This window comes from Aotus nancymaae, unplaced genomic scaffold (genome assembly GCF_030222135.1).
Source record: "Aotus nancymaae isolate 86718 unplaced genomic scaffold, 86718_ANA_hifiasm-v0.15.2.pri h1tg000028l, whole genome shotgun sequence".
Classification (NCBI taxonomy): Eukaryota; Metazoa; Chordata; class Mammalia; order Primates; family Aotidae; genus Aotus; species Aotus nancymaae.
The window spans coordinates 27,395,849-27,410,088 of record NW_026988441.1 but is presented as its reverse complement, the minus strand read 5'-3'; the positions used below and the strand labels follow the sequence as shown (position 1 = coordinate 27,410,088).

General features: G+C 54.3%; 1 protein-coding gene across 7 annotated transcripts in view; it reads left to right on the top strand.

Moving 5' to 3' along the window:
• Nucleotides 1-14,240, top strand: part of MAST3 (microtubule associated serine/threonine kinase 3) — a 40,096-nt gene that overhangs the window by 11,841 nt on the left and 14,015 nt on the right. For all 7 annotated transcript variants that reach the window (XM_064381646.1, XM_064381645.1, XM_064381641.1 and 4 more), the window contains 11 exons: nucleotides 246-403; nucleotides 603-678; nucleotides 955-1,164; nucleotides 1,282-1,383; nucleotides 1,667-1,799; nucleotides 4,057-4,115; nucleotides 4,510-4,595; nucleotides 6,840-7,048; nucleotides 8,702-8,840; nucleotides 13,027-13,159; nucleotides 13,265-13,430. In XM_064381646.1, the coding sequence (XP_064237716.1) occupies nucleotides 246-403; nucleotides 603-678; nucleotides 955-1,164; nucleotides 1,282-1,383; nucleotides 1,667-1,799; nucleotides 4,057-4,115; nucleotides 4,510-4,595; nucleotides 6,840-7,048; nucleotides 8,702-8,840; nucleotides 13,027-13,159; nucleotides 13,265-13,430 (1,471 nt within the window). The remainder of the gene's footprint in view (nucleotides 1-245; nucleotides 404-602; nucleotides 679-954; nucleotides 1,165-1,281; nucleotides 1,384-1,666; nucleotides 1,800-4,056; nucleotides 4,116-4,509; nucleotides 4,596-6,839; nucleotides 7,049-8,701; nucleotides 8,841-13,026; nucleotides 13,160-13,264; nucleotides 13,431-14,240) is intronic.

Sequence of the window (14,240 nt, the reverse complement as noted above, 5' to 3'; positions counted from 1 at the left end):
GCCTATGGGGTAAGGGCTTGGCCAGAGGGGAACTTGGGGCTGCCCAGGGGTACAGGCAACTAGGGCTTCCTGGAGGAGGGGGCATCAGAGGTAGGGTTTTGAGGGATGCATAGGAGCTAGGCAGGAGAAAGAATGTTACCGTCTGATGGCCAGCAGGCAGCCTGGGCCTGGAGGGGTGGTGCTGGGGTCCCAGTCGAAGCACTGACAGTGAACTCATGGCTCTGATCCCCACTGCTCCCTACTAGTCAAGCTCATCCTCCCGGGAACGTCTCCACCAGCTTCCCTTCCAGCCGACGCCGGACGAGCTGCATTTCCTGTCCAAGCACTTCCGCAGCTCAGAGAATGTGCTTGATGAGGAAGGCGGCCGGTCACCCCGCCTCCGCCCCCGCTCCCGCAGTCTCAGGTGGGTCCTGACCCCTGGCCCGGCCTCTCCCTGGGCTGGCTTGGAGGCCTGAGTGGCGGCTCCTCCTCCATCCCGGCCCTGACCCTACCTGCGCCTCGCCTCTGACTCTTGTCCCTCGGCCCTGGCTCAGAGCCCCCCGACAGCCTCCCCTGGGGGTTGGTCTCAGGTCCCATATCACAAGCAGCCATCTTCCTTTCAGCCCGGGCCGCGCGACAGGGACCTTCGACAATGAGATCGTCATGATGAATCACGTGTACCGGGAGAGGTTCCCCAAGGTGGGCAATGCCTGACGGCTGCACCAGCCCCCATGCTTCTCCACATTGCTGCGTCTCCGTGGCACTCTGTCTTCCTGGCTGTGCCCCCCTGGCATTCATGTCCATCTTTCCCTCCCCTTCCATTGAAAGATGTCATTCCTCCTGCCCCAGCCCTCCCATCCCATCGCCCCCATCGCCCCATCTCCTCTCTCCCCAGCCGTGCCCCTCCTGCCCCCTTCCGTGTGTGTCACTCCAGCCCCGCCCTCTGACCAGGTCGCCCCGTCTCATCCCACCCAGGCCACAGCACAGATGGAGGGCCGTCTGCAGGAGTTCCTGACGGCCTACGCGCCCGGCGCCCGGCTGGCACTGGCTGATGGCGTCTTGGGCTTCATCCACCACCAGATCGTCGAGCTGGCCCGAGACTGCCTGGCCAAGTCTGCCGAGAACCTCGTCACCTCCCGCTACTTCCTAGAGATGCAGGACAAGCTGGAGCGGCTTCTGCAGGATGTGGGTGGTTTTTTGCGTGTTGGGGTTTTTGCGTGTAGTGAGATGTGGGACAAGGGAGGGCCCCAGGCCAGACGATGCTGAGGGCTTGTGGGTGATGCCACGACCCACCTCCCCCAGGCCCATGAGCGCTCAGACAGTGAGGAGGTCGGTTTCATCGTCCAGCTTGTCCGGAAACTGCTGATCATCATCTCACGGCCGGCTCGGCTGCTGGAGTGTCTGGTAAGTTTCTTTTTGTACGGCCAGCGGGGGGTCCGGGCAGAACTCAGACTGGCCCGTGACAGTCCTGCCGAGATACAAGTGGCAGTTCCCATCGTGCAGGGCTTTGAGAGGCGCGGAGGGTGCTGCCGGGCTAGCATGGGCTTCCCCGAGGAGGGGTCAGGAGCGAAGACCCAGTGGGTGAGCAGCAACTGCCTGGAAGGGTGCTCCAGGCAGAGGGAACGGCATGTGCAAAGGCCTGCAGATGGAACCAAGCCCTGGGTGACCAGCCCTCCTGTGCCCCTAGGAGTTTGACCCCGAGGAGTTTTACCACCTGCTGGAGGCGGCCGAGGGCCATGCGCGGGAGGGCCAAGGCATTAAGACTGACCTTCCACAGTACATCATTGGGCAACTGGGCCTGGCCAAGGACCCCCTGGAGGGTAAGCCGGGATGGGAAGAAGAAACCAAGGCTGGGAAAGGCCAGATGGAGGCCAGGCGCCGTGGCTCACACCTATAATCCCAGCACTTTGGGAGGCCGAGGCGGGTGGATCGCTTGAGGCCAGGAGTTCAAGACCAGTCCGGCCAACATGGTGAAACCCCGTCTTCACTAAAAACACAAAATGTTAGCCAAATGTGGTGGCACATGCCTGTAATCCCAGCTACTCGGGAGACTGAGGCAGGAGAATCGCTTGAACCCAGGAGGTGGAGGTTGCAGTGAGCTGAGATCACGCCACTGCCCTCCAGCCTGGGTGACAAACCAAACCTACGTTTCAAAAAAAAAAAAATGTAGCTGGGTGTGGTAGTGCACACCTGTAGTCCCAGCTACTTGGGAGGCTAAGGTGGGAAGATCACTCGAACTTGGCAGGTTGAGACTGCAGAGAGCCGTGATCACACCACTGTCCTCCAGCCTGGGTGACAAAGCAAGACCCTGTCTCAAAAAGAAAAACAAAACACAGTTTCCACAAATAGCCAGGATAAGAGGAACTGAAACCTGGAACATTGAACTGGGACCTAGCCTGGTCCGGAGGCTCTGCGGGGAGGCAGTGTTCAGACTGAAGCCTGGAGCGCAGGAGGTGACCGGGTGCGGATCCAAAGGAGAGAGTGAAGCAGGCAGGGCACCGGCCTCGGCACAGACCCCGAGGTTGGACCATACCTGGAGTGGGACTGGCCTGCCACTGTCCCCATTTAAAGCTGTGGAGGCCGGGCTCGGTGGCTTACACTTGTAATCCCAGCACTGTGGGAGGCCAGTGCAGGAGAATCACTTGAAGCCAGGAGTTTGAGACCACCCTGGGCAACATAGTGAGACCCTGCCTCTATTTTTAAAACAATTAGCCAGGTGTGATGGCACATGCCTGTAGTCATAGCCACTCAGGGGGCTGAGGTGGGAAGATTGCTTGAGCCCACGGGTTTGAGGCTGCAGTGAGCTATGTTCACACCACTGCACTCCAGCCTGGGCAACATAGCAAGACCCCATCTCTACAAAAAGCATTTTTTAAAATTAGCCAGCTGTGGTGGTGCATGCCTGTAGTCCCAGCTACGCGGGAGGCTGAGGTGGGAGGATCACTTCAGTCTAGGAGGCTGAGGCTGCAATGAGCCGTGATGGCAGCACTGCACTCCAGCCTGGGTGACAGAGCAAGAGCCTGTCTCTAAATAATCAAACTCAGCCGAGCCTGGTGGTTTATGCCTGTAATCCCAGACTTTGAGAGGCAGAAGTGGGCGGATCACCTGAGGTCAGGAGTTGGAGACTAGCCTGGCCAACATGGTGAAACCCCATCTCTACTAAAAATACAAAAATTATCTGGGCGTGGTGGTGCATGCCTGTAATCCAGCTACGCAGGAAGCTGAGGCAGGAGAATCCCTTGAACTCGGGAGGAGGAGTTTGCAGTGAGCCAAGATCACACCACTGTACTCCAGCCTGGGCGACAGAGTGAGACTCCGTCTCAAAAATCATAATAAAAATTTTAAAAAGCAAAAAAAAGAAAAACAGAAAAGATAATACAAATACAAAAATTAGCTGGGTGTGGCAGCGCACACCTGTAGTCCCAGCTACTCGGGAGGCTGAGGCAGGAAAATCGCTGGAACCCAGGAGGCGGAGGTTGCAATGAGCCAAGATCACACCACTGCACTCTTGAGCCTGGGTGACAGAGCGAGACTCCATTTCAAAAAAATAAATAGATAAATAAAATAAATAATCATACTAATAAAATATAAAGCTGGGGAAACTGAGGCTCCAGGCAGATGAGGCTGAGCAGGGAATCCAGCCCAGCTGTGCCTGAGGCCAGGTCACATGTGGTCTGTGTCTGGACTGTGTTTGCTGGACATTCGCTAGGGCTGCCCCTCTGCCAAGGCCTGGGGCCAGAACGTACTGGACCCTCCACCTGGGCTGAGGAAGATGTTGGGAGCTGACACCCAGGGGGCCTGTGTCACGTCTGTGTTCAGACCTCTGGACTCCAGCCTCAGAGCCTGAGTTTGATCATGATTGCACACTTCGGAGCCGGGGCAGCCCACTGGCCCTTCTAGAAGGTTCCTCAGTCATCCAGCCTCCCAGATGTGGCTTCATGACAGCGTCGTGAGAGCTGGCCAGGAGAGGCACCGCATCCCCAGCCTGGGCCGAGAACTCTAGAGGCTTCAGGAAATTGCCGGGTGATGCAGGGTGAGGTGGGAGGCTCCAGCTGAGGCTCCTCCTTCATCTTGCAGAGATGGTGCCACTGAGTCACCTCGAAGAAGAACAGCCCCCAGCACCTGAGTCCCCGGAGGTGAGTCGCAGAGCCTGCGGGCCCCCGCCCATCTTGTCCTTTCCAGAGTGGACCGGGCACCTGAAGAAAGGGCTGGGTTTGCCGAGGTCTTGCATGTAGGTTAATTAGCATGTGTGACTTTGGAGGCAAGGTGATGGCACATGGGACTGCCCTGCCTTGGAGGTCGGGTGGGGAGGGGCACCGGAAAGGTGAGTTTTGCAGGATGTGTAGGAGTTTTCCAGGAGGAGGGCACAGCTGTGAGCAAAAAAAGCACAGAAAGTCAGAAGCTGAGTTGGAGAAGTTTGGACAGGGGAGGAGGTAGCATCGGGCACCAGGACCAGAGGTTTGGGCTTGGGGGCAGGAGCCAGGCCAGCTCTGCAGTGGGGCAGGACTTTCAGCCCTTCTCGTCCCCCAGAGCCGCACCCTGGTTGGCCAGTCACGGAGGAAGCCATGCGAGAGCGACTTTGAGACCATCAAACTCATTAGCAACGGAGCTTATGGGTGAGTCCTGCATAGACCCATTTCACAGATGCCAGAAGGGATGGTTGAGGCCCAGGCAGTTCCTGCATCCCCATCCCACCTCAGGAGGCCTCACACATTCACCATTGAATGGGCAGAGAGGCCCACCCAAGGCCTGGAGGGGGAAGTGGAGACACGGCCTCACGTGTGCTCTGTCCACCAGTCAGCCTTTACCTTAGGGCATTCTAGGGGCTTGACACGTGGGCCTTCTGAAAGGCCCTGACCCCACCTCAGAGGCCCCGCCCCAATCCACTCTGGCCCCGCCCTCCCTGAGGCCTGGTGGGCTAGATCAAGCGTGGGAGGGGGGCGGCCAATTAAGGAAGTAGATGCCCACCCAGTGGGAGTTGCACGCAGTGAGCTTTATTTAGGTGATGCTTTGAGTGGCAGGTTTGCATACAAGGGAAGTCCCTCACAGCATAAGCCCTCTGGAGACCGAGGTTCCAGGAGCCACAGTCGAGAGGGAGAGGCCGGCAAGGGAACTCCCGGGGGAGAGGGGAATCAGAGACGGGGCTTACATGTCTAGGTGATGTTCTACAGCAGGAACACTGAGTCTCTGGGTCAGAGAGTCCTGCAGGGCCGTCGCAACTTAGGGTCTTGAAATCCACAAGGTTGGCCGGGTGCGGTGGCTCACGCCTGTAATCCCAGCACTTTGGGAGACCAAGGCGGGCAGATCACGAGGTCAGGAGATCGAGACCATCCTGGCCAACATGGTGAAACCCCATCTCTACTAAAAATACAAAAAATTAGCTGGGTGTGGTGGCATGCGCCTGTAGTCCCAGTTACTCAAGAGGCTGAAGCAGGAGAATTGCTTGAACTCAGAAGGCAGAGATTGCAGTGAGCCAAGATCACGCCACTGCACTACAGCATGGGTGACAGTGTGAGACTCTGTATCAGAAAAAAAAAGAGAGAAAAAAAAAAGAAATCCACAAGGTTCATCTTATCCGTGGCTCAGAGATACAGGGTGCAGTTTCACGAGTCTGCAAAGCAAATAGGCTCTCACTGGCTAACATTTTGCTTATTCGGGCTGTGTATAAAACAATTGGAAGTATAAAAATTTGAGCTTGGTGCTAGCAGGCTCTTAAAAGAGCTGGACTGGGTGCGGTGGCACTTTGGGAGGCCAAGGCAGGAGGATCACTTGAGGCCAGGAGTCCAAGACCAGCCTGGGCAACATGGCAAAACCCCATCTCTACTAAAAATAGAAAAATTAGCTGGGCATAATGGCACATGCCTGTAGTCCCAGATACTTGGGAGGCTGAAATGGGAGGATCACCTGAGCCCAGGAGGCAGAGGTTGCAGTGAGCCAAGATTACCCCTCTGCACTCCAGCCTGGGCAACAGAGTGAAACCATCTCAAAAATAGAGAGAGAAAGAAAGAAAGAAAGAAATACACAAGCGGCCAGGTGCAGTGGTTCTCACCTGTAATCCCAGCACTTTGGGAGGCTGAGGCGGGAGGATCACTTGAGGCCAGGAGTTTGAGACTAGCCTGTGCAATATAGCAAGACCCCATGTCTACCAAAAACTTTAGACATTAGCCAGGCTTCTGATGTGGGAGGATCACTCAAACCTGGTGGCAAAGGGGGAGGTTTAAAGACTATAGTGAGCCATGATCTCACGACTGCACTCCAGCCTGGGCAAGAGTGAGGCACTGTCTCTAAAAGGTAAAATAAGATAAAAGAGGTGAGGCACAGTGGCTCTTGCCTGTAATCCCAGCACTTTGGGAGGCCGAGGCAGGTGGATCACGAGGTCAGGAGTTCAAGACCAGCCTGACCAAGATGGTGAAACCCCGTGTCTACTAAAAATACAAAAATTAGCCAGGTGTGCTGGCGGGCGCCTGTAATCCCAGCTACTTGGGAGGCTGAGGCAGGAGAATCGCTTGAACCCGGGCAGCAGAGATTGCAGTGAGCTGAGACTGTGCCACTGCACTACGGTCAGGGCGACAGACTGAGATTCTGTCTCAAAAATAAATAAATAAAATAAAAAAATAAATAAAAATGAAAGAAACATACAACCTAGAAGGCAATATACAAGGGCCATGTGCAGCTCATTTATATGACCGCTGGTGATGGTGGCTTCAACCCAAGGGTGGCCACTCTGGGAGGGGGCGTGGCCTGGGCGGGGGCACAGCACAGGCAGAGGCCAGGCAGGCTGGGATCTGGGCTCTAGCTGGGCAGCAGCGCCTGCTAGGGCCTCGATCTCAGGTCCCAGCAAACCTGGCCCCTGTCCCCAGGGCTGTCTACTTGGTGCGGCACCGTGACACACGGCAGCGCTTTGCCATCAAGAAGATCAACAAACAGAACTTGATGCTGCGTAACCAGATCCAGCAGGTCTTTGTGGAGCGTGACATCCTCACCTTTGCCGAGAACCCCTTTGTGGTCAGCATGTTCTGCTCCTTTGAGACCCGGCGCCACCTGTGTATGGTCATGGAATACGTGGAAGGTGCGGTCCCTGGGGCTTGCATGCCTCCAGCGACGGGGAGCTCACCCCTCCATACCTGGGAGAAAATTTTTAGACCATGTTGAGGTCTGTCTGTTCTGTCCTCCATGAGGTCTCATGCTGCTTTGAGGGATCCTCAGGAACCCCAGTCTGGGGTAGGGAGCACAGCCACGGGGGTTCAGGACTGGGAGAGCCCAGACAGGAGTGTGTGAGGATGGGACCCTGGAGGCAAGAGGAGGGTAGGCATCCTGGCTGGGGGGGAACTCACGGGCAGAGGCCTGGAGGCCAGAAGGGAAGGCAGGGAGATGTATGGGTTAGGCAGGGAAAGTACTATTACCAGAATACTGCCAGGCGAGACAGGGAGCATGCACTTAGGAGACACCAGCTGTGTACAGGGGAAGAGACCACTCATTAATTGCTGCCCTGCTGGGGAGAATCAGAAGGCAGGGTCTTGGTCTGACTCAGTGGCTCAGGCCTGTAGTGCCAGCAGTTTGGGAGGCCAAGGTGGGCTGATCACTTGAGGTCAGGACTTTGGGACCAGCCTGAGCAACATGGCGAAATCCCATCTCTACTAAAAATACAAAAATTAGGCAGGTGTGGTGGTTCACACCCATAGTCCCAGCTACTCGGGAGGATGAAGCAGGAGAATCTCTTGAACCCTGGAGGCAGAGGTTGCAGTGAGCCAAGATTGCGCCCTGCACTCTATCCTAGGTGACAGAGCGAGACTCCATCTCAAAAAAATAAATAAATCCCAGCACTTTGGGAGGCCAAGATGGGCGGATCACAAGGTCAGGAGATCAAGACCATCCTGGTCAACAAGGTGAAACCCCATCTCCACAAAAAATACAAAAATTAGCTGGGCATGGCAGCACATGCCTGTAATTCCAGCTACTCGGGAGGCTGAGACAGAAGAATTGCTTGAACTCTGGAGGCAGAGGGGGCAGAGAGCCGAGATTGAGTCACTGTACTCCAGCCTTGTGACAGAGCGAGACTCTGTCTCAAAAAAATAAATAAATAAAAATTTAAAAATAGGCCAGGTGGTGTCTCACACCTGTAATCCCAGCACTTTGGGAGGCTGAGACTAGTGGATCACAAGGTCAAGAGTTCGAGACCATCCTGGCCAACATGGTGAAACCCTGTCTCTACTAAAAATATAAAAATTAGATGGGTGTGGTGGCGCACACCTGTGGTCCCAGATACTCGGGAGGCTGAGGTTGGAGACTCGCTTGAACCCGGGAGGCAGAGGTTGCAACGAGCCGAGATTGCGCCACTGCACTCCAGCCTGGTGACAGAGTGGGACTCCGCCTTAAAAAATAAAAATAAGCTGGGCGTGGTGGCTCACACCTGTAATCCTAGCACTTTGGGAGGCTGAGGTGGGTGGATCACCTGAGGTCAGGAGTTTAAGACCAGCCTGGCCATCATGGTGAAATCCCATCTTTAAAAAATAAATAAATAAAATAAATAAAAATAAAAATTTTAAAATTTAAACTAAATGAAGGCAGGGTCCGCCCCTTCCCTTTCCCACGACCCTCCCCGCTGAGACAGAACAAGCTGGGGACCCTTTGCAGGAGGTGAAGCGAGGATGATGCGTAGGCTTTGGGCAAACCCTAAGGGGTGGGGCCCCGGGCCTCATGACCACATCCACCCCTCTCCCAGGCGGCGACTGCGCCACGCTCTTGAAGAACATGGGCCCGCTGCCCGTGGACATGGCCCGCATGTACTTCGCCGAGACCGTGTTGGCGCTCGAGTACCTGCACAACTACGGCATCGTGCACCGTGACCTCAAACCAGACAAGTGAGCTGAGCTAGCACGCGGAGGCCTCGGGGAGGGCGGGGCCGGAGCGGCTGGGGGCGGGGTCATGGCGGGGGCGGGGCTTAGGTGGGGCGCCCCACCTGTCAGATGCTCTGTTGGTACCTCCTGACGGGAAGGCAGGGAATGAGCACAAGGTGAACATCTTGTGTGTACAGAGGAGAGGTGAGCAGACACTTAATAGACATCTGCTGTGTGCAGCGGAAGGCCGGTGCACTTATGGAGGTGCTGCCAATCAAGGGGAGAGGGGAGAGGATGTGCACTTAGGATGCACAGACTGTATACAGAAGGGGCTGTGCACCCAGACCTGCTGCTGCACAAGGGGAGAGAACGTGCACTTATAAGGCACCAGCTATATACACAGAACAGGATTATGCAATTTGCAAGACCTTAGATGCGAAGACACTGACTGTGCATGTCTTGAGCACCTGCTGTATATTAGTGCAAGAAAGCAAGGAAGAGAACGTGTTTACTGAGAGCCTTAGGATGTTTATTTAATTCTAGTATGTAGTAAGCACCTACTGCATGCCAGATCCTCAATGGGCAACTGGGAGACACAGGGCCACCTGCTTTCAAACCCCTGTATGATTTTCTCCCCTGCATTTATTGAGCACCTGCTGTGTACAGGGAAAAGGGATGCCCATTTATCAAGTGTCCTCGAGATATGAGGCAAGAACTAACGTTTCTCACATATACGTGTGGAGATGTGAACATGAGTGTGAAGAGCCTTGCACGCAGGTCAGGCGTGGTGGTTCACGCCTGTAATCCCAGCACTTTGGGAGGCCAAGGCGGGCAGATCACCTGAAGTCAGGTGTTCAAGACCAGCCTGGCCAACATGGTGAAACCCCATCTCTACTAAAAATATAAAAATTAGCCAGGCATAGTGGTGTATACCTGTAGTCCCAGCTACTCAGGAGGCTGAGGCAGGAGAATCACTTCAACCTGGGAAGCAGAGGTTGCAGTGAGCCAAGATCGTGCCACTGCACTCCAGCCTGGGCGACAGAGTGAGACTCCATCTCAAAAAAAAAAAAAAAAAAAGAGCCTTGCATGTTTTCAGGGCATTTTGCACTTAACAAGTAGCTTAGAAAAGACATGTATTTGGCACCTGCTGTATACCTGGGCCTGTGTTCGATGCTCTGAAGAACTCAGAGGTATGAATAACTCCTTACACAGTAATGTAGGGTTTCTATATCACATTTTCTTGGCTGACATGTACTTGTTAGGCACCGGGTGTGTACAAGGTATGCAGAGCAACAATTACTAGGCAATGACTGTATACCTAGTCCAGAACAGTTTAACTTTCTTTATTTTTTTTTGAGACAGGGTCAGCCTCTGTCGCCCAGGCTGGAGTACAGTGGCGTGATCTTGGCTCACTGCACCCTCCACCTCCCAGGTTCAAGGGATTCTCCTGCTTCACCCTCCCAAGTAGCTGGGATTATATGCATGCACCACCATGCCCAGCTAATTTTGTTGTTTTGTTTTTTGTTTTTTTGTTTTTTTGTTTTTGAGATGGAGTCTCTCTGTCACCCAGGCCGGAGTGCAGTGACACAATCTCGGCTCACTGCAACCTCTGCCTCCCGGGTTCAGGGGATTCTCCTGCCTCAGCCCCCCGAGTAGCTGGGATTACAGGTGTGCACCACCACGCCCAGCTAGTTTTGTATTTTCAGTAGCGCCAGGGTTTCACCATGTTGGTCAGGCTAGTCTCAAACTCCTGACTTCAGGTGATCCGCCCGCCTCGGCCTCCCAAAGTGCTGGGATTACAGGCATGAGCCACTGTGCCGACCCAGAATTGTTTCTTTACAAAGCTTTGGCAAACAGGAGGTACTAAATACATACTTCATTAAATTATGGTTATACACACTGAATTCTCTGGAATTTTTTTTTTTTTTTTGAAGACAGAGTCTTGCACTGTCGCCCAGGCTGTAGTGCAGTGGCGTGATCTTGGCTCACTGCAGTCTCCGCCTCCTGGGTTCAAGCAGTTCTCCTGCCTCAGCCTCCCGAGTAGCTGGGACTACAGATGTGCGCCACCACGCCCAGCTAATTTTTTTTGTATTTTTAGTAGAGACAGGGTTTCACCATGTTGGCCAGGATGGTCTCAATCCTGACCTCGTGATCCGCCCACCTCGGCCTCCCAAAGTGCTGGGATTACAGGCGTGAGCCACCTCATCTGGCCCCTCTGGAATGTTGTTGTGTTTTTTTTTTTGAGACGGAGTCTTGCTCTGTCACCAGGCTGGAGTGCAGTGGCGCAATCTCGGCTCACTGCAACTTCCGCCTCCTTGGTTCAAGTGATTCTTCCGCCTCAGCCTCCTGAGGAGCTGGGACCACAGGCGTGTGCCACCACGCCCAGCTAATTTTTTTGTATTTTTAGTAGAGACGGGGTTTCACTGTGTTGGCCAGGATGGTCTCGATCTCTTGACCTTGTGATCCACCCGCCTCGGCCTCCCAAAGTGCTGGGATTACAGGCATGAGCCACCGCGCCCAGCCCCTCTGGAATGTATTTTTAAGTGGCAGATGCACCCAGAAGCTGCACAGAAATGGGACTTTATATAGCTGGTGTGTAAGATTCTATGATGTAGTGAAACATTTATATACTTAATTTCACAGGAAAACCTAAATTGCAGTGTACATGGTACACACGGAGTTTTAAAAATGGGTTCATTCAGACTGGGTGTGGTGTCTCACGCCTGTAATCCCATCACTTTGGGAGGCTGAGGCGCAGCATTGTTTGAGTTCAGGTGTTTGAGACAAGCCTGGGCCATGTAGTGAGACCTCATCTGTACAAAAGAATTTTAAAAACTAGTCCAGGCGCAGCGGTTCACGCCTGTAATCCTAGCACTTTGGGAGGCCAAGGTGGGTGGATCACCTGAGGTCAGGAGTTCAAGACCAGCCTGGCCATCATGGTGAAACCCCATCTTAAAAAAGTAAATAAATAAATAAATAAAAAACTAGCCAGGCAGCCAGGCGCAGTGTCTCACGCCTGTAATCCCAACACTTTCGGAGGCTGAGGTGGGTGAATCACCTGTGGTCAGGAGTTCAAGACCAGCCTGGCCAACATGGTGAAACCCTGTCTCTACAAAAATATAAAAATTAGCCAGGTGTGATGGCGGGTGCCTGTAGTCCCAGCTACTCCAGAAGCTGAGGAGGGAGAATCATTTGAACTCAGGAGACAGAGGTTGCAGTGAGCTAAGATTGTGCCATTGCACTCCAGCACTCCAGTCTGGGCAACAAGAGCAAAACTTCAACTCAAAAAAAAAAAAAATTAGCCGAGCATGGTGGCGGGCACCTGTAATCCCAGCTACTCGGGAGGCTGAAGCAGGAGAATTGCTTGAACCTGGGAGGTGGAGGTTGCAGTGAGCCAGGAACACACACACACACACAGACACACACACACACACACACGAGACCAGGCATGCTGGCTCACATTTGTCATGCCAGCATTTTTGAAGGTGGAAGGATTGTTTGAGGCCAGGAATTCAAGACCAGCCTGGGCAACATAGCAAGACCTCATATCTACAAAAAAAAAAAAAAAAAAAAAACAGCCCAGCGCAGTGACTCACACCTGTAATCTCAGCACTTTGGGAGGCCAAGATGGGTGGATCATGAGGTCAGGAGTTCAAGACCAGCCTGGCCGATATGGTGAAACCCCATCTCTTCTACTAAAAATACAAAAAATTAGCCGGGCGTGGTGATGTGCGCCTGTAGTCCCAGCTGCTCGGGAGGCTGAGGCAGGAGAATCGCTTGAACCTGGGAGGCAGAGGTTGCAGTGAGCCGAGATCGTGCCACTGCACTCCAGCCTGGTAACAGAGCAAGACTCCATCTCAGAAAAAGGAAAAAAAAAAAAAAAAAAGCCTTAGCTGGGTTTGGTAGTTACTCGGGAGGCTGAGGCAGGAGAATCGCTTGAACCTGGGAGGCAGAGGTTGCAGTGAGTCGAGATTGTGCCACTGCACTCCAACCTGGTAACAGAGCAAGACTCCATCTCAGAACAAGGAAAAAAAAAAAATGCCTTAGCTGGGTTTGGTAGTTACTCGGGAGGCTGAGGCAGGAGAATCGCTTGGGCCCAGGAGTTGGAGGCAGAGCTCTGCCTGTCTCAGGTGGAGCCAAGGTCTGGGGCAGAAGGAGCGGCCAGGCACCCTGGCCCCCCAGCCCTGAGCACCCCCTCGCCTGCCCACAGCCTGCTCATCACCTCACTCGGCCACATCAAGCTCACGGACTTCGGCCTGTCCAAGATCGGCCTGATGAGCATGGCCACCAATCTCTACGAGGGCCACATCGAGAAGGACGCCCGGGAGTTCATCGACAAGCAGGTGGGCACCAGGTGGGCGGGTGGCCCTGGGACGCTGCCGCCTCTCTCCTGGGGCCTCTCTTGGGCTGGGGGCGGGCCTCAGTTTCCCCGTTCTGCCTGGGTCCAGGTGTGCGGGACGCCGGAGTACATCGCTCCCGAGGTGATTTTCCGCCAGGGCTACGGGAAGCCAGTGGACTGGTGGGCCATGGGCGTCGTCCTCTATGAGTTTCTGGTGGGCTGCGTGCCTTTCTTCGGAGACACCCCCGAGGAACTCTTCGGTCAGGTGGTCAGCGGTGCGTTCCCTCCACGGGCCTGGGTTGAGCTGCAGCCCCACCGAGCTCTGGGCGGCGATCCCCCACCCGGATGTCAGGGAGAGAAGCAGGAAGAGGGGAGGGAGTTGGATGTCCAGGAGGGAGGCAGTAGGGTGCCGAGGGGGGTGGGTGGCTGGATTAATTATAGGGTCACAGAGCCTTCGCTGAAGTGACATGTGAGGCTGGGCGTGGTGCCTCACACCTGTAATTCCAGCACTTTGGGAGGCCGAGGCAGGAAGATCATATAACGCCAGGAGATCGAGACCAGCCTGGACCACATGGCGAAACCAGATCTCTACTAAAAATACAAAAATTAGCCTGGGGCAGTGGTTCACGCCTGTAATCCCAGCACTTTGGGAGGCCGAGGCAGGCAGATCACTAGGTCAAGAGATTGAGACCATCCTGGCCAAGATAGTGAATCCCGTCTTTACTAAAAATTTCAAAAAAATTAGCTGGGCGTGGTGGCACACGCCCATAGTCCCAACTACTTGGGAGGTTGAGGCAGAAGGATTTCTTGAACCCGGGAGGCAGAGGTTGCAGTCTACCGAGATAGCGTCACTGCACTCCAGCATGGGTGGCAGAGCGAGACTCTGTCTCAAAAAATAAATACATAAAAATACAAAAATTAGCTGGGCGTGGTGGCATGCACCTGTAATCCCAGCTACTTGGGAGGCTGCGGCAGGAGAATCGCTTGAACCCGGGAGGTGGATGTTGCAGTGAGCTGAGATAGCGACACTGCACTCCAGCCTGGGCGACAGAGCAAGACTCTGTCTCAAAAAATAAAAAAAAGAA